The sequence below is a fragment of the Notothenia rossii genome, assembly GCF_949606895.1.
Source record: "Notothenia rossii genome assembly, chromosome: 3".
NCBI lineage: Eukaryota > Metazoa > Chordata > Actinopteri > Perciformes > Nototheniidae > Notothenia > Notothenia rossii.
In genome coordinates this window covers 45,127,147-45,146,422 of record NC_136901.1, presented here as the reverse complement: position 1 = coordinate 45,146,422, position 19,276 = coordinate 45,127,147, and the positions used below count along the sequence as shown (strand labels likewise).

Sequence of the window (19,276 nt, the reverse complement as noted above, 5' to 3'; positions counted from 1 at the left end):
TCCCTGGCGGCGCCCCTGGCTGTGAACTGTAAACTGTGATCCTCTCAGGTAAACATCCGCCCAGGGAAAAATGGGATCCGCCCAGGTTAAACTGTTACGACTTCTGTAGCTATCTACCAGCGATCATGTTTAATATGAAAGACTACACACGCATTTATCCCTTATAAAAACAGTATTCTCTGTACATCCATCGCTGTGTGGTTTGGATCCCAACAATCCTATGTACCAACTATGGTGTGCCCTTAGCACACCATAGGGGACGTGATGCCTATGCTGTAAAGTATTTTATTTTGGTGAGTCTGTCTCAAGACAGAAAAGACAGCCAGCGTTGCTAGAATATAAACCTTTTTTTAATTGCATTCTGTTTCTAGCGCAACAGCTTTGGTACAGGTTTACATCCTATCAGCTACTGCATTAGCAGACATAGCAACAGGAAATGGGGGGCCTATTTAAAAAGTTAGTGTTTAAAAATGTCTAAAATAATATATTATAGCATAATGTAATACATGGCAAATGTAATGACACACATGGCCTGATTTGCATATTGGAACTTTATGTGTGCACTGGAACACATTCATATGTACAATTTAAGACTTATCACAACATAATGTGGGCTCGCAGGCTGATAAACTAGGATATCTGATCTCGGTGGGTCTTAATGAGGCTTGATACAGACCTCAGTCAATAGCCTATACTATTTCTAAGCAAATGCCTACTATAATATGTATATTATAAGTGTAGATACATTTGCTCACATTATAAATGATGGTCGGGTTGCATCTTTCTGGAACTTTTTAACATGGTTCATTCTACACATTAAAGTGTGGTGGTGTAATACTTTGTGTAGATCCGTGGCGCACCAGTAACGCGCATGCAACGAGTGATTTTTGCGTTTGGGACTCGGGTTTGAGTCCAGCATGAACTTTTTTGTTATTTTCATGTCGATGGACACTGAATATTATGTTTGAATAGAGCAGTGACCACCAACTGGTGGCCCGCGGGCCACATCCGGCCCGCCAGACTTTCTCATCCGGCCCGCACGACAGGGGTGACAGTGCGTTGGCGGAGTGGTTACTGCGTTCGCCCCCCACCTAATTTTTTTTTACAACGTCTCGTGAGTAAGGTGCAGTACCGGTATGGCGTTATATTTGTGCCACTATCCTGAGCACGCAATGAAACATGTTGAGCATAGAAAATGCGATTGAGCGCACACTTGAACATTTTTGAGCACAGAGAAATATATTTTCTCTCAAAAAACTCCTGCTCCGTGCGCAAGCAGACCGCTGCACGCGCTCTCTCTCCCTCGCTCGACCTCTCCAGCCTTTGTTTATTTATATATTTAGAGGGAGGGGATGGGGAGGAAGGTTTCAACATTCAGATTAGATACATTTCTACCATTTCTTTAGTTCATGGTGGTTTCAGTAATCCCATGGTAATTGAGGACATAAGTAATCTAAAGTACGAATTTAATCTTTATGACTTTCAGAAAGGACAGGAGACCCACAGGTGCCTATCAATGATTGTCAACTGACAGCACAATGAGTCAAAGGACTAGCAGCAGCAGCATGATGATGATGATGATAATGATGAATGTGTTGTTTTAGGAACATCCATTGTAAATAAATGGAATTCAATAAACATTGAATAGCATGTCATGCAGTTTGTCTGTGCCTTTTCTTCTGTGTTGTCCTGGCATATCGTCTCCCCCATGGTTTGCTGTGCTGCCTGGGGATGCTCCAAGCGCTCAGAGAAAGGAGTACACATGTAAAGCTTCCCCACTGACACAGAGAGGAGGAAAGAATGGCTGGCTCAAGTCAGCAGGAGCAATTTAACCATAACAAAAGACAACAACAGCAACAACATGTGAGGTAATCATATTTTTCACAAAACGAAGACCACACCATTGGGAAGCTTAACGTCTGTTTAATCAAAATAAGGAACAGGGAGAGGCTTGCAAAACTCTGGGAGTTGAGACTCAGGCTCAGGGTGAGGGTCTCATTGCAGGTCTTCAGGCTCCATTGAATCCCCCTGGGGTTCTTGTGCTGAGAGAGGAAGACAGGGGAAAGGGTTAGATACATCTAGCAACCTATAGGATGGGAAATTGCTGACCTATTTGAAACTTACCTTGTGTTTTCACTCTCACTTAAGTCCCTCTCCCTTTGCTATCAATCCAACATCAGCTGAGCTGCAACATAAAACAGACAGGTAATAATCAACAGAATCACAAGGACATCATATGGCTCTGCTAAAAACACTCACCCATAAGTTACGTTTTAGTTTACTGTTTAGAAGTCTCAAATATGCACTCTAAATCCATATCAATAGCGATGTATCACAAACATAGCTCTCTTCCTTATTATTGTGTAACGTTAACTATATCATGCTAGCTTGAACTCCGAGATGGATATCCTCATTTCACCACCTCCACCCACTACAATTACACGCCCCAATGTTATATTTAACTAACATTTAAATCCCTCCACCCCGGATAAAAGCACGTTAAGAAGCCCCTTTTCTCTAATTCCACAACGTTGGGTTGAAATAACATTAGGAGAAGGGATTAATCTGCTGTTCCTGGTTAACGTGTGTTGCTAACTTTATCCGGTGTTGCAGTATAAGTTGAGTCATGACAACTGGCGACATTCTATTATTTTCGTCATAGGAATCCGGGGCGTGTACATTGAGGACCCATTGTTGACTTACCAGGAAAGAAACATCGTTTGTCGTTTACGTTCATCTTTTGCTATATCTGCCTTCCTAAGATCACTTTGCTGCACATTCAGTACTCGTATGTGAGGTTGTGGGTGAGAGGCCGATATCGTGACGCTTACAGGGAGGTATCGAACATTACAAAGTAGGTGACTGTGTGGATGAGTGTGTGACTGTGGATTAAATTGTGATATCAATTCTGTAGCTATTCTCCAGGGAGCACGTTTATTTAATGAAATACCTGTATCCCTCTCATCACAACAAGACTCTACACTGTGCAGGAAAAACAATTACATCCATGAAAATAACCTTGATGCATGGGAATGAAACACACAAACTAACAGATAAATCATCAGAAGAAGGCAGAGAGGAAGTAAATAACAACAGGAACACGGAAGGCAGACAGAATTGCTTAGACACGCTCGTCACATGAAATTTAAATGTTCTGGAAAGTTCCTTATACAGCTTTAGCCTTTTTTATCTCATGAAGTCCCAAAGTGACACACACTGAACAGTCTGGGGTCATGGTCCTTGTCATTTGCTTTTGTCTTCCCATAACAACATGTCCAAGATGTCCATGTGTCAGGCTAACACATGTGACAGAACTAGCTAGATTTGGAAAGGTTTTTTGTTGCTAAAGTTAATATTCAAGCCATTTAAGAATAAAAATGCTTACATGACATGTCATTTGTTAAACATTAAGCTGTCTTTGGCTCTTTTCTGCTGTAACAAATGTAAATGTCCCCTCTGTGGGACGAATAAAGGTATTCTGATTCTGATTACATTTAACCTTTTGTGGAAACATTTCTTGATGAAATTGATATGAAACAAATGCAATAAATATTGCTGTGACACATGGTGTCACATCGGGACTTTAACCCTAAACATTCACAGTAAACCCGGAGTGACAAATATGCACAATTAGAAATATGATTATGGTCTGGTCAGTTAATTTAGCGGATTCAATTATATTTAGTTAACATATGCTTTATTCTTCAATTCAAAGTATGTTCAAACAAATGCAAACCAAAACATCATCCTTGTTAATGAAGTTAGAAATAAGAGTTACTTTACCATTAAAGCCCAGATATTTGACACTAGGGGGGTTACTTGTCAGAAATGTGTCTATTTAGTCTAAATGACTTTCCCCTAAGTAGAAATGGGTCCGGGTTCTTATGGGTTAAACGTAGCCTATAGGCTTAAAGGCATAATAGAACTACCGTATTATATGTATTCAACGTGTGCCCCGCTGGACTTACTTTTCTGTGGTTGACCGTTACTGTGACATATCAGTATAGCCACGGAAGATAGTTTGTGTGTTTCATTCCCATGCATCAAGGTTATTTTCATGTATGTAATTGTTTTTCCTGCACAGTGTAGAGTCTTGTTGTGATGAGAGGGATACAGGTATTTCATAAACAGGGTATATGCAGGAATCCTGAAGTCAAATTTAATACCTTTTAAGACCCTTCCATAAATTTTAAGACCTCATCGCAACTTTGAGTTCTAACCGGTTACATTGGTGACACACTTTACCTCACATTTACTATATTGATTGTAAGATAGCAAAACTAAACAGAGTGCAGACAGACTACTGAAGCCTCCTCTCCACATGAACTTCAACCTCTCTGTGAAGGTCAGGTTTAATGCAGTATGCTGCTTTTTTGCTTCTGTAGACTCTGTGCTCTTTCATTCCAGTAAAACTCCTCGGAAACCATTAGAAACCAGTATTTGACCAATAAACAAAAACAATTGACAAAACTTTGAACTATGAAATATATTAAACTTTGGTGAGCTTCAGCGGGGTAATGCCATATAGGAGCTCCCTCTCAAATACCCAGGGGTTAAATTGGGCTGGGGCTGTCCGGGGCTAAGCTCTGGCACATAGGACGATGCTCTGACGTCATCAGCCTCACACATTTGTCATATGTTTACAAAAAAGGATATATATGTTAAGACTTTTCTCGTTCTTAATATAGACTATATTTAGGGTCTATATGTGTTGACTTTGACTTCCGGATGTGCTTTGCCGTGTGAAGACGTGCGTGCGGGAGCTCCGTGTAAAAGTAGTCAATAATTTTTAACATCGACACATTTCTATCAACTGGGAGGGTTGGACGCATAACGTTTGGTTTTGGGAGCTGAGAGGTGAATTTTTGGTGCAGTTTGGGACCGAAGATGACTTCTCGTTCGGCCCGAGCGGGGCGAGAGAGACAACGCATGGCGGGCAGCAGCACCAACAGGGCCTCCTCAGCTAGCAGTGACGCAGCTAGCCCACTACGTGCTAACGCTGAAATACCTCCGTGGGCTAAGGACATGATGTCGGAGATTAAAAAAGCCAACGACGGAATAACTAAATACAGTGAAGAGACAAAGAGCGAGATCACAAGGTATAAAGAAGAAATAGAAAAGGGAAGAAGAGAAATGATGGCCGAGATGCAAAAGTGGACTAAGAGTTTGGAGGAGAGCGCCGAGGCCCGGTTTGAGCTGCTGCGGGGAGAGGTGAAGCTGATTGGTGATAAAACTAGCAGTCTGGCAAACAGGATGAACGAACGGGGAAAAGAGGTGGATGCAACGTTAAATGAACAATCTGACGCTTTAACAGACATGGAGACGAGACTGAAAGAAATGGAGAAGGAGCTGCTGAAGCAGAAGGGACGAAATGAAGACCTCGAGGCACGCTCACGGCGCAATAACATCCGGGTCGTGGGGGTCAGAGAAGGAGCCGAGGCAGGCAAGAAGCCCTCAGAGTTTATGGCTGGTTTACTGGAGGAAAAGTTGGGACTAGCAGCAACACCGACGCTGGACCTAGCACACCGGGCCCTCGGAGCGAGGCGAGACGGGAATGTAGGACCACCGAGAGCCTTCGTAGTGAGGTGCCATTACTACACAGAGAAAGAGGAGATACTGAGGAAGGCGAGGGAAATGGAGAGAACACCCGAGGGTCGGAGCGGAAACATTCACATCTTCCCAGACTTCACCCAGGAGGTAAACAACAAGAGGACGGCCTTCAGAGAAGCGAGAGGCCTCCTGCGGTCCTGCACGGGGGTCAGATACGGGTTGCGATACCCGGCAACCCTGGTGATCACGCCAGAAGGAGGACAAACAAAGACCTTTGAGAACCCGAAAAACGCTGTGGATTATATCAGAAAGGAACTGAGCCCCGGGTGAAACAATGGACTGCCTTGATTCCGGCTAAGGACCGACCTCCAGTCGTTATTCAGAGCTCCGTTGTTGCTGTGGGGGGATCGGGGACCTGGCCGCCAGCATATATATGGTTTGTACCTTATGGAGCTGGCCTCCAGTAGTTATTCAGGGCTGTGTTGTTACTGTGTGTAGTTAGGAGACCTGGACTCCAGTAGTTATTCAAAGCATATTTTTATAAACCTAATTCTTTTTGGGAGCTACTGTTGCCCTCCCTCATATTACTGTTGTACGCTATTCAAGGTTTAAGGGACTATTGATCCTCGCTGCCACTGTTGCATACCTTCTATGGTATTACTGTTTATTTTTATTTCATTACTGTGCCTTATTCAGGGTCTCATTGTTCGAGCCCCCCCCCTCCCTCGTTTGTTTTTCTTTTCCCATTAGGGGATTGAGTCAAAAGGGTGATGTTATGATTCTGATAATGTGAAATACACGGAGCCGCACACGGTTAGCTCGATGTGCAGGAGATGGTGGACCGGTTGGACACAGCAGTGCTCGCTGAAGAGCATTGTATTTATGATTATATATGTTATGTGTTATATGTTGATTGTATCTGTGTGGGTGATCCCCCTTCCTTCCCAGTCCCCCTCTTTTTTCTTTTGCTTTTGCTGCCAAGACTTCAAGGTGCTATCCGGATAATGGGTACCATAGGGGTGCAATGGTGACCTTGGGCTACAGTCTCCTGATATGTCACCAATCATGGATCCAAGCAGAATGGACACAAAACTGATGAGCTGGAACGTGAGGGCGATCAATAAGCCAGCGAAACGGAGTAAGGTATTTTCACATTTGAGAGACCAGGGCGTAGGGATAGTTTATTTACAGGAGACACATTTGTTGAATAAGGACCACCTTAAGCTCTGTAGGGGGGGATTTACTCAGGTCTATCATTCAAACTTCAATGGTAAGAGCCGGGGAGTGGCCATCCTTATACACAGGAATGTACAATTTATAGAAACAACCACTATAAGAGATAAGCATGGCCGGTATATTATTGTGGTTGGAAAACTGTTCAACATCCCGGTGGTGTTGGCAAATTTATATGCTCCCAATTGGGATAATGTTCAATTTTTTAAGGACCTATTTTCATTATTACCTAATTTGGATACCCATAATCTGATTCTAGGAGGTGACTTAAACTGTGTCCTCGATTCAACTCTGGACCGCTCTAGCCCAACATCCAAGGTATTAAGTAATTCAGCACAATGCATTAATTCTTTTTGCGAGGTATATGGTATGTTTGATCCATGGAGATTCGTAAATCCAACCTCCAGGCAGTACTCTTTTTACTCTCCACCACATCGGACATATACTAGAATAGATTACTTCTTATTAGATAATAAACTGACCTCTATGGTAATGCATATAGAATACTCTGGTATTGTAATATCCGACCACAGCCCAGTCATATTGAGACTTCACTTTCCTGAAAACACGCCACCTCAGAGAATGTGGCGTCTTAATAACAGGCTATTGGCAGATGACGATTTTACAAAATTCATAAATTCGCAAATAGACTTTTTCTTAGAGCTTAATGATACCCCTGACATAAGTAGTGGCATTTTGTGGGAATCCTTAAAAGCGTATATACGAGGGCAAATAATTTCATTTAATGCTGGTGACAGGAAGAGAAAGATGAAACGTATTACAGAATTAACTAGGGCAATAAAAGAAGTCGACCTGGTAAACTCTACAGCTCCCTCTGAGGAGCTACATAGAAAGCGGATCTTGCTACAAACTGAATATGATGTCTTAACGAATCAACGCGAGGTGGATCTATATCTTAGGTCCAGACAGGATCTCTATGAGCATGGTGAGCGTGCGGGTAAGCTCCTGAGCCACCAGCTGAAGCAATCAGCGGCTGCTGGCATGATAGTGGAGATAGGTGATAATCAAGCTAACAAAATTATTGATCAGAAAGGTATTAACAACCAATTTAAGTCTTTTTATAAGGATCTGTATACCTCAGAAATAAATGACAACGAGCGAGTGAAGAACTTCTTTGAGAATCTAGAAATGCCATCCATAAAGAGGGCAGAAAGGGATAGATTAGAGGGACCTCTGACTACGAGGGAGATAGAGAAGGCAATTCGGAATATGAAGACGGGTAAAGCGCCGGGCCCAGATGGGTTCCCAAGTGAATTTTATAAGACATTTGCGCCTAAACTTGTACCCCTACTCTGTAAAGTATATGAAGAGGCCCTTGAAAAGAATACTTTACCTCAAACAATGTCACAGGCTATGATCTCCGTACTCCTTAAGAAGAATAAAGATCCGCTTAAATGTGAATCGTACCGCCCAGTGAGTTTACTTGGTTGTGACTATAAGATATTGACCAAAGTACTGGCAGCTAGGATTGAGCCTGTGGCAAGTGGGATAATACATCCTGATCAGACAGGGTTCGTGGCTGGTAGACAACTCTCCAGTAATCTCCGTCGCCTTTTCAACGTGATATACACTGGGGATGACAACATTGAGCCTGAGATTGTATTATCCCTAGATGCTCACAAAGCCTTTGATAGAATAGAGTATTTTTTACCTGTTCACGGCTCTCGAGAAGTTTGGATTTGGTCCTAAATTCCTTTCATGGATACAGATAATATATGCAAGCCCCCAGGCTATGGTAAGAACGAACAATGTGATATCTGAATTCTTTCCCCTGTTTCGGGGAACAAGGCAGGGGTGCCCTTTGTCACCCCTGCTCTTCGATATGGCAATTGAGCCCCTTGCAATAATGCTGAGGAGTGCTGTTGGACTTGGGGGAATACGCAGGGGGATGCAAAGCCATAAGCTTTCGCTATACGCTGATGACCTCCTCCTTTTCCTGTCAAACCCTATCATAAGCGTCCCAGTGGCTCTGGATATTATTGACGGCTTCGGGAAGGTCTCAGGGTACAAAATTAATCTAGAGAAAAGTGTCCTTTTCCCAATTAATAAGCAGGCGAGGAGACTGTCATTTCAGGCCTATCCTTTCACAACACATAAAGATAAGTTTACCTACTTAGGTATTAATGTAACAAGTAAATACAAAGATCTATTTAATCATAACTTTAAGATAACACTGGATAAGACAAAATTAGACATGGAACGATAGTCAACTCTCCCCCTATCATTAGCAGGGAAGATAAATTCTGTTAAAATGAATATAATGCCACGGTTCCTTTATTTGTTTCAGACGATTCCGGCTTTCATTCCTAAATCATTTTTTAAGGAACTGAATAAATGTACATCCACCTTCATCTGGAATAAAACGGTCCCCCGGATAAGAAGAGAGTTCCTTGAGAGACAGAGGGAAGAGGGAGGCCTGGCTCTACCAAATTATATGCACTATTATTGGGCCGCCAATATACATAAGTTGTTGTTTTGGGTCTCGCAGCTAGACGATGATGAAACCCCAGTGTGGGTACATATGGAAAGATATGCATCTAGCCCAGTGTCCCTGCGCTCCCTGGTCTGTGCTCCTCTGCCTTTAAGCAAACACCTTTACACTAATAACCCTGTTGTACATGATTCTATTAAGATATGGATCCAGTTCAGAACACATTTTAGAAACAGAAACGCCCTCCTATCTGCTCCCGTTTATGGCAATCATTTGTTTACCCCGGCCCTTGGGGGAGCAGCGTTTAGAGAATGGCATAGAGCTGGGGTGGAATGTGTTAGAAATCTTTTTAAAGATGGGATATTTATGTCGGCTGCTCAACTGGAGAAGGAGTATGGCATTTCCTCAAAGACTAATTACCTCAGATTTTTTCAGGTTCGAGAATTTGTTAAAAAAACATTCTCTTCATCCCTCGTTCTCCCACAGAGTGGATGGATTGATGAGCTATTGGATACGAACCCGACCTTTAAAGGGGTGGTTTCCAGGATTTATGTCAATATCCAGAGGGTGGCTTCCCCATCCCTTGATCTCATAAAAAGGAAATGGGAGGAGGAATTGGAGTTGGACATATCAGAGGTGGACTGGGGTAGGGCAGTGGATCTAATACATTCTTCTTCCATATGTGTTAGACATGGATTAATACAGTTTAAAGTGTTACACAGACTTCATTTTTCAAGGGACAAACTGGCAAGAATCTACCAGGGGACTGATCCGACTTGCCCTAGATGTAAACAGGTGCCAGCTAATTTATGCCACATGTTCTGGTCTTGTCCCAGGCTGAAAGATTTTTGGACCAAAATCTTTACAGCCTTCTCATCTATTTATAATAAAAATATAGAGCCTGGCCCTCTGACAGCCATCTTTGGTGTGGCACCAGAGGAAGCAGGACTAACAACTGCTCAGAAGAAAGCAATGGCATTCTCGTTATTGTTGGCCAGGAGGTTGATTTTATTTAACTGGATAAAGACAACACCACCATCTCATAAATGATGGATAGAGGAGGTAATGACACATCTTAAATTGGAGCACCTTAGATTTACATTGCAGGGCAACACTAAGAAGTTTTATAAGGTCTGGCAGCCTTTTATCGCCCATCTTGAACGGGAGCTTTCATCTGCTTCAACATAACTGGCAGCACCCCCCCCCACCCCCTCACCCCTCCTTTATTTTTATTTTATTTCTTTTATTTTAATTTTTTTTTTTTTTAATTTTTAATTTTTTTTTAATTTTTAATTTTCTTCTGTCTGACATTGTTGTTTATTTATGCATTTTAACCTAAGAATGCCTGTCTTGTTATTGTTCCTTTAGTTTAGACCTGTATTTGGGTGAGTATGTGATGTGTATTTTGAGTCTTGTTATTTTGTGTTGTACTGGATGTGTGTTTGTATACAAAAATCAATAAAAACACTTTGATTATTATTATATGTGTTGACTTTACTTTAAAATAGCAGATCTCTGTGACCGGATATAGTTTGGCTTAGACCCCGGCCCCACAAGGACGCATACGGTAAAACGCATACGCAAGCGCAAAAAAGGCTTCCGTTCACACGCATTCGATTCATTAACGTGTCCGTTCACACTAGGCCGCTGGATATGCTGGAAACGATGTAGTACATATGTCAGGCCTGTAAGTGGCGCTGCTGCCGCCCGAAATACACCAAAAGCAGCGAAGAAGACCCCGGAGCATGGTTGCCATGGTTGCCCTTCTGTTTATTCTCCGCGGTGGACGGCGTGTTCTCCTGCTGTATCTCTTAGCCCCCAGCAGATGAAAAACACCCGCCTCTTCCAAGGAACGAGGGGACCGTGCGGCAGTTTCCGTAAAAAAAATGTTCCGCCGGTCAACATGTCCGTTAAAGTTTAAATCTTCGGTACAAAATTAGGAAAGTTCCGGTCAGAGGTCTTCTTTGTTATTTATTGAGCTTTAAAACAAATTGATAAAGACTCTGTTCTCTGTATAATAATATAATAATATTTAATAAACGGTGACTGCCTCTCTTTTTCTCCCCCTCTTCTGACAGCCCAGCAGAAGCAGGAAACGTGGGGAGAGGGAGGCGGGCTCTTTCATCGTTATCAGAAAATGATCATATAGGGCACACACGGAGCCGTTGGACCCCCAGAGCGTTGCGTATGCCGGTCTACCCACCTTGGGACCCGTTACCGTAGTCGTTTATTCTAACCCTAGGAAAAGTTTCTTCACAAAATGTAATATTCATTACCGGCAAAACTGCGTGCACACTGCACAGCGCTGCAGCATGTCTGTGAGCGAGAGAGAGATGCAGCGTGTCTGTGAGGCCCCGCCCCCGCACGCAGATGAGAGAGAGAGAGATCTCTTTTCAAATATATTGAAAGTTAGAAACGGAGATGGTTAGATAAAATGTGCAAGATAACGTTTATGTAGCATTTGTTTATTGTAGAAATTATGACATTTCATAACGGAGTGGAAACTGCGGCCCTCCCAAACACTGCTGATGTCCTTTGAGACGGAGAGTTGTGATTGGCTGAAAGTGAACAAATACAAAATGACTCCCTGCTTGCTCCAGCCAATGGAGGCCAAGAGCCTTTCTCATTTCTAAATAGAGCCGTCCTCCAGCAGAGCTCTGATCCTCTGCTGGAACACCGACGTGCAGCCGCCCGGAGGGGCTCGGTCAGTAGGGGCTGGGAGCCGTAGGGTCGCCGGTTCAAGTCCCTGAACAGACCTTAATATGGAGTGTGGACTGCTACTTGGAGAGGTCCCAGTCCACCTCCTGCCTTGCCATGGTGCCTTGAGCAAGGCACCGGACACCCCCCCATGTGCATGGCTGTTTTCCCTTTGTCGGACGAATAAAGGAATTAAACTTCAAATGAACTTAGTGAGAGTCCTGCATTCAAAATCTAAAGTTAAAGAACAAAGTATGTGAAGTATATCAGACTTTAAAGTTTCAGAGCTGTGCCATTTCAAACAGGAAGTAGAAATGTGCAGGTTGAGCACCGTTAAAGAAATGCTGCTGACTTTTGACTTTCTTTTTTTCTGTAGATTTGAAGGCAGAGCCTGGAGAAGACGTCACTCTTCAGTGTAACAGTCCCACAGATGCTGCTGTCCAAAAGTTGGTGTGGAAAAAGTCTGGCCTGGAGGATGGTAACGTCTTCTTCTTCAGAGGTAACAGGCTGATTGAAACCAACCAGGATCCACGTTATCGTGGTCGTGTTGAGCTGAAAGATCCAGAGATGAAGAACGGAGATGTTTCTGTTGTCCTGAAGAACGTCGACTACGATGACTCTGGAACGTACCAGTGTGAGGTTGTAACCTCCTCCGATAGCCGAAGGAAGAGAAAAGTGTCGGAGCCGTCCGTCAATGTGATCGTCATCAAAGGTGAATAATGACTAATGTTCTGCTCTCGTTCTCTAGCTGTGGTGAAAAAAGAGGAAAGGCATTTTGAATTTTGAAGAACCAGACTCCAGTTCCCTGAAATCACCCAGGAGGGGGAGAGAGTTACTGTGTAGCACACATTATACAGAGGGTGATCACAGTGTGAGTACTACCATACGAGTATATGTGTAGTACACATTATACAGAGGGTGATCACAGTGTGAATACTACCATACGAGTATATGTGTAGTACACATTATACAGAGGGCAATCACAGTGTGAATACTACCATACGAGTATATGTGTAGCACACATTATACAGAGGGCGATCACAGTGTGAATACTACCATACGAGTATATGTGTAGTACACATTATACAGAGGGCAATCACAGTGTGAATACTACCATACGAGTATATGTGTAGTACACATTATACAGAGGGTGATCACAGTGTGAGTACTACCATACGAGTATATGTGTAGTACACATTATACAGAGGGTGATCACAGTGTGAATACTACCATACGAGTATATGTGTAGCACACATTATACAGAGGGTGATCACAGTGTGAGTACTACCATACGAGTATATGTGTAGTACACATTATACAGAGGGTGATCACAGTGTGAATACTACCATACGAGTATATGTGTAGCACACATTATACAGAGGGTGATCACAGTGTGAGTACTACCATACGAGTATATGTGTAGTACACATTATACAGAGGGTGATCACAGTGTGAATACTACCATACGAGTATATGTGTAGTACACATTATACAGAGGGCAATCACAGTGTGAATACTACCATACGAGTATATGTGTAGCACACATTATACAGAGGGTGATCACAGTGTGAGTACTACCATACGAGTATATGTGTAGCACACATTATACAGAGGGCGATCACAGTGTGAATACTACCATACGAGTATATGTGTAGTACACATTATACAGAGGGCAATCACAGTGTGAATACTACCATACGAGTATATGTGTAGTACACATTATACAGAGGGGGATCACAGTGTGAGTACTACCATACGAGTATATGTTTAGTACACATTATACAGAGGGCGATCACAGTGTGAATACTACCATACGAGTATATGTAGTACACATTATACAGAGGGTGATCACAGTAAGAATACTACCATACGAGTATATGTGTAGTACACATTATACAGAGGGTGATCACAGTGTGAATACTACCATACGAGTATATGTGTAGCACACATTAAACAGAGGGTGATCACAGTGTGAATACTACCATACGAGTATATGTGTAGTACACATTATACAGAGGGTGATCACAGTGTGAATAATACCATACGAGTATATGTGGAGCACACATTATACAGAGGGTGATCACAGTATGAATACTACCATACGAGTATATGTGTAGCACACATTATACAGAGGGCGATCACAGTGTGAATACTACCATACGAGTATATGTGTAGTACACATTATACAGAGGGTGATCACGGTATGAATACTACAATACGAGTATATGTGTAGTACACATTATACAGAGGGTGATCACAGTGTGAATACTACCATACGAGTATATGTGTAGTACACATTATACAGAGGGTGATCACAGTGTGAATACTACCATACGAGTATATGTGTAGCACACATTATACAGAGGGCGATCACAGTGTGAACACTACCATACGAGTATATGTGTAGCACACATTATACAGAGGGCGATCACAGTATGAACACTACCATACGAGTATATGTGTAGTACACATTATACAGAGGGCGATCACAGTGTGAATACTACCATACGAGTATATGTGTAGCACACATTATACAGAGGGTGATCACAGTATGAACACTACCATACGAGTATATGTGTAGTACACATTATACAGAGGGCGATCACAGTGTGAACACTACCATACGAGTATATGTGTAGCACACATTATTAGGGATGCACCGAATATTCGGCCGCCGAAGATTATCGGCCGAAAATGGTTAAAAAGGCCGTTTCGGCTTTCGGCCGAAAGGGTTCTAGCACCAAAAAAATATCACCGAATGTCAGAGAACAGGGTTACGTTGGTAAGCTAACGTGTTGTTGTGATGACGTAATCAAAACGCGGCGACAAGCACGGCGTGCGACCATGCTCGCGGCTGGCTCACAGCCAACATGTCTGCCGCTTGGAGATATTTAAAGATATCAGAGAAAGAGGCGCAGATTGCGATTTGTAAAACGTGTTCAGCTGACATTTATCGAGGGGGTGTAACTGCAAAGACTTTCACCACTTCAGGATTACTCCACCACTTGAAATCAAAACACCCGGACAAATATGCGGAGTAAGATCAAATCACAAGCACTGACAGCGAGAGACTGTTCAGCGCTGCCTCTCATGTGCTTGATGAGAAGAGGAGCAGACTTATGGCTCATAAAGCAGAGAAGCTAATGTTCATTAAAAAGAACCTCCCACTTTTCCTTAATAAGTAGACAAGGCTGGCTTATCATAAGCTTATCTAGTTCTACATGTCTACTCTATACCCACTTTCCTGAACAATTTTCATTGTGAGTTATAATTCACCATCTCAGGTTATCATTAGGGGGAAATGACAGCAGCACAGTGTTCAATATATTGTACTTTCGGTATCTAAATGATACAATGTTGTTTACATTGCTCATGAGGACAGACCACCTTATTTAGGGATTCTTGAAATTGTAATTTAATTTGTAATTGATTGTGGATTTTGTATCCAGTTTTCACTTTATGTATCTTTATACAATGTTTACTACTTTTCTTATGAGGACAGACATCTTTATTTACAGATTCTTGAAATTCAATTGTAATTTCATTTGTAAATAGTTACATTCATGTGGATGTATCCAGTTTGCACATTTGTATGCATGCACTTATAGGTGCATTTGTTGTTGTTGAAGGCCTGGCTGTTACAGTCTTTATTTACACTATTTTGTTGTAGGCCTACTGGCCTAGATGTTTATGCAGTTTTAAAGCACCTTGGCTTTGTTCTGAATGCACTTTGTTGTAGTTATCCTACAGAGAAAAATAAAATACACTTGACTTGGAATTAATGTACTGTATGCATTCAAAAGTGCTGAATAAATGTTTTATGGACCCATATTAGTGATTATTATTTAAGTTAAGTTTTGCCATAATCATGTATTTTTCCATAATCAGGCAGCTGAACAACATTGGTAAAAAATGTATACATTATATATATATATTTCTATTAATCATTTTCGGCCTTTCGGCATTCGGTTTTCGGCCAACTGTTTCCTATTTTCGGTATCGGTTTCGGCCAAGAATTTCCCATTCGGTGCACCCCTACACATTATACAGAGGGTGTTCACAGTATGAACACTACCATACCAGTATATGTGTAGTACACATTATACAGAGGGTGATCACAGTGTGAACACTACCATATGAGTATATGTGTCGCACACATTATACAGAGGGTGATCACAGTGTGAACACTACCATACCAGTATATGTGTCGCACACATTATACAGAGGGTGATCACAGTGTGAGTACTACCATACGAGTATATGTGTAGCACACATTATACAGAGGGTGATCACAGTGTGAGTACTACCATACCAGTATATGTGTAGCACACATTATACAGAGGGTGATCACAGTGTGAACACTACCATATGAGTATATGTGTAGCACACATTATACAGAGGGTGATCACAGTATGAACACTACCATACGAGTATATGTGTAGTACACATTATACAGAGGGCGATCACAGTGTGAACACTACCATACGAGTATATGTAGTACACATTATACAGAGGGCGATCACAGTATGAATACTACCATACGAGTATATGTGTAGCACACATTATACAGAGGGTGATCACAGTGTGAATACTACCATACGAGTATATGTGTAGCACACATTACACAGAGGGTGATCACAGTATGAATACTACCATACGAGTATATGTGTAGCACATTAAATACGTACTATATATCTGAATGTATAGTGGAAGAGATGTGACCTGTACTTTTTATTTTGTGCACAAACTAGCAGAATATTCCAAGGAGCGTTCAAGGTGAGCTGATCACAGTTAAAGAAATTATGCTGACTTTTTCCTTTTCTCCAGATTCGGTAGAGGTGAGGGCAAAGCATGGAGAAGACGTCACTCTTTAGTGTAACGGTCCCACAGATGCTAATGTCACTAAGTTAAAGTGGGACAGACCTGACATGAAGGGTCATTCTGTCTTCTTCTTCAGAGATAACAGGTCGATGGAAAGCTACCAGGATCCACGTTATCATGGTCGTGTTGAGCTGAAAGATCCACAGATGAAGAACGGAAACTTTTCTGTTCTCCTGAAGAACGTCACCGTTGATGACATGGGAACGTACCAGTGTCTGGTTACAACTCCCAACATGCCAACAAAACTGGTGCGCTCCGTCAATCTGATCGTCTCTGATGGTGAGTTGGTGTTTCTCCTGAAGAGTTCCTCCATTCGTGTAAAGATGATGTTGATGCTCTGTGATCGGTAGATAATATCTGACATAAGACTGGAGAGGAAACAGATTCTGTTCTTCATCTCCTTCATGATCAGCTGTTCTCTAACATGAGGGGAAGTCCAGTCGTTTCCTCACTGCTCTCTCTTTCTGTCCTCAGCTACCACGAAGAAAAAATGTGAGGATCAAGTGCACAGAAGAGACGTTGGGTTGGGAGTTGGTTTGGGACTGGTTTGTCTTGGTGTTGTTGGTACTGCTTGTTTTGCTCTTGGACGTTTTGTTTTTCCAAAGCCTAAAAGTGGTCCTTTGTAGAGGTCAGAGTTCAGATGAGTGTGTTGCTGAAGAAGTGTGTGAAGAACTCATCAATCACGCACCTCTTTACCCCCGACTGTCCTCCATCAACTGCTTCTGAACTAATAACAACTCCAAAGAGACCGTTCTGAGTATTCAGGGTTTCTATATTGGACTCAGGAAAAAGCACTGAAAATACGTGTTACTGTAGAAATGTACTTAAAACACACTTTGTTTAATTAAAAGCACTGTTACTATGAATACATTGTATTTAAGTTGAAGTACTATCACTTATTTGAAGTACACCAATATACTTGAATCCATGTCATCTCGGTAAATGTTCCCCCCCCCCATTGAGTCTCAGTCGGCTGTGGAGAGCTCTGCGCTTCGTAACTCATTTCACGTGTGCTTTGTTTTATTGCAGAAACGTGGTCTGCTTCAGGTTTTTGTATTTGCAGCTAATTATGTCAGTATATTCTGAATGCTTCCTTTCTGGATCTGTGGATGATCGTCCTGAATAAGACTTTAAAAGGTTTATTTGTTTTCTAAGTAGATTTACATGAAATGTGAAACAGCTCTGATCGTTAAACTTTAAATTAAGAACTTCTTTCAGATTGCTAAAGAAGAGATCTAAACTAAAAGTAGCCGATTCAATGATGAATGATTTAATTTGAATGCATCCCGATAACGAATCAATAACAAACTGCACTTCCCTTTGAGAACACACCGAACACGAATGTGCCTGAATCTGTCAATGTCAAACTTGCTTTGCCCTGTGTTCTGTATTCTTTGTTTTAGATTAGATTTTTAGTTTTATATGGAGATTTTTTGTTTTATATGTTATGTCTGCATGACATCAAGTTAAATTCCTCATATGTGTGAACCTACCTGGCAATAAACCCGTTTCTGATTTTGTAACATCTGGACACTGAAGTTCTTATTTTACAATTAGTTCTTGTGTTTGAGGCACTACCGTTAAAAGCGAATTGACGACACGACACGACAGGAGGAGAGGTTTTGGGGTTTGGGAGGGAGGAAGGAAGATCAGGATTAGGTAAAAAGGTAGGGAGTGGTTAGGGTTAAGATGGGGGGAAGGGAAGGGTTAGATTGAAGGGAGGGAAGAGAACTGCTACCCGGGAAACAGGATGCAACGCTTCATCTGTGAAGCTCCGCCCACGTTCAGCTCCCGCCCACATCGAGCTCATTGAGGCACTGCGCACTGCAGTGAGGGGCTTCTCGGCCGCGGCCGCAGCTAGACCCTTCTCAGCCACCGTAGTGTCGTGTCAGGTGGGCGTGTTGTGTAGTGTCGTGTACTGTCCGCGGCCGCAGCTAGACCCTTCTCAGCCACCGTAGTGTCGTGTCAGGTGGGCGTGTTGTGTAGTGTCGTGTACTGTCCGCGGCCGCAGCTAGACCCTTCTCGAAAGTTGGGCCATTATATCATCATGCGCTAATGAGCAACTCTCATAGGAATGAATGAGGCCCCGCCTCCCACGCTGTGTCTGGTACCGACACCGGCACCTCGTGAAAATCAGCGATCTCATTCGCCAGTTGCCAAATCCACTCCCCCATAAATATGCCGACTACCTGCTAGACGGCTGCTATTCTTCTCTTGACAGTTGCTGCCTCACCTCGCCGCAGATCGGACCGGACCGGACCCCTCCTGCTCCTCCTCACCTCGCCGCAGATCGGACCGGACCGGATCCCTCCTGCTCCTCCTCACCTCGCCGCAGATCGGACCGGACCGGACCCCTCCTGCTCCTCCTCACCTCGCTGCAGATCGGACCGGACCGGATCCCTCCTGCTCCTCCTCACCTCGCCGCAGATCGGACCCCTCCTGCTCCTCCTCACCTCGCCGCAG

The 19,276-nt window shown here is 42.7% G+C and overlaps 2 protein-coding genes and 1 long non-coding RNA gene across 4 annotated transcripts in view; 2 read left to right on the top strand and 1 right to left on the bottom strand.

Moving 5' to 3' along the window:
• The window catches only part of LOC307031587 (uncharacterized protein), a 98,875-nt gene that overhangs the window by 42,315 nt on the left and 37,284 nt on the right, over positions 1-19,276 (top strand). The gene's annotated exons all lie outside the window — the stretch shown is intronic.
• LOC307031609 lies at positions 1,908-12,604 on the bottom strand. Its single transcript, XR_013806010.1, has 3 exons — positions 10,729-12,604; positions 2,125-4,715; positions 1,908-2,042 (listed from the first exon to the last, which is right to left on the bottom strand). It is a non-coding gene; the product is annotated as an uncharacterized lncRNA (long non-coding RNA).
• LOC307031592 (uncharacterized protein) lies at positions 4,711-10,440 on the top strand. 2 transcript variants are annotated; one of them, XM_079668824.1, is made up of 3 exons: positions 4,711-6,688; positions 7,043-7,101; positions 9,722-10,440. In XM_079668824.1, the coding sequence occupies exon 1, from the start codon at positions 4,888-4,890 to the stop codon at positions 5,878-5,880; it is 993 nt and encodes a 330-aa protein (XP_079524950.1). In that variant the 5' UTR covers positions 4,711-4,887; the 3' UTR covers positions 5,881-6,688; positions 7,043-7,101; positions 9,722-10,440. The 2 variants fall into 2 exon arrangements, with proteins under 2 accessions (XP_079524950.1, XP_079524949.1); XM_079668823.1 differs by having other exon boundaries at positions 4,711-6,693.

Coding starts and splice junctions, on each gene's coding strand:
- LOC307031592 (XM_079668824.1), top strand. CDS start 4,888: ATGACTTCTCGTTCGGCCCGAGCGGGGCGAGAGAGACAACGCATGGCG.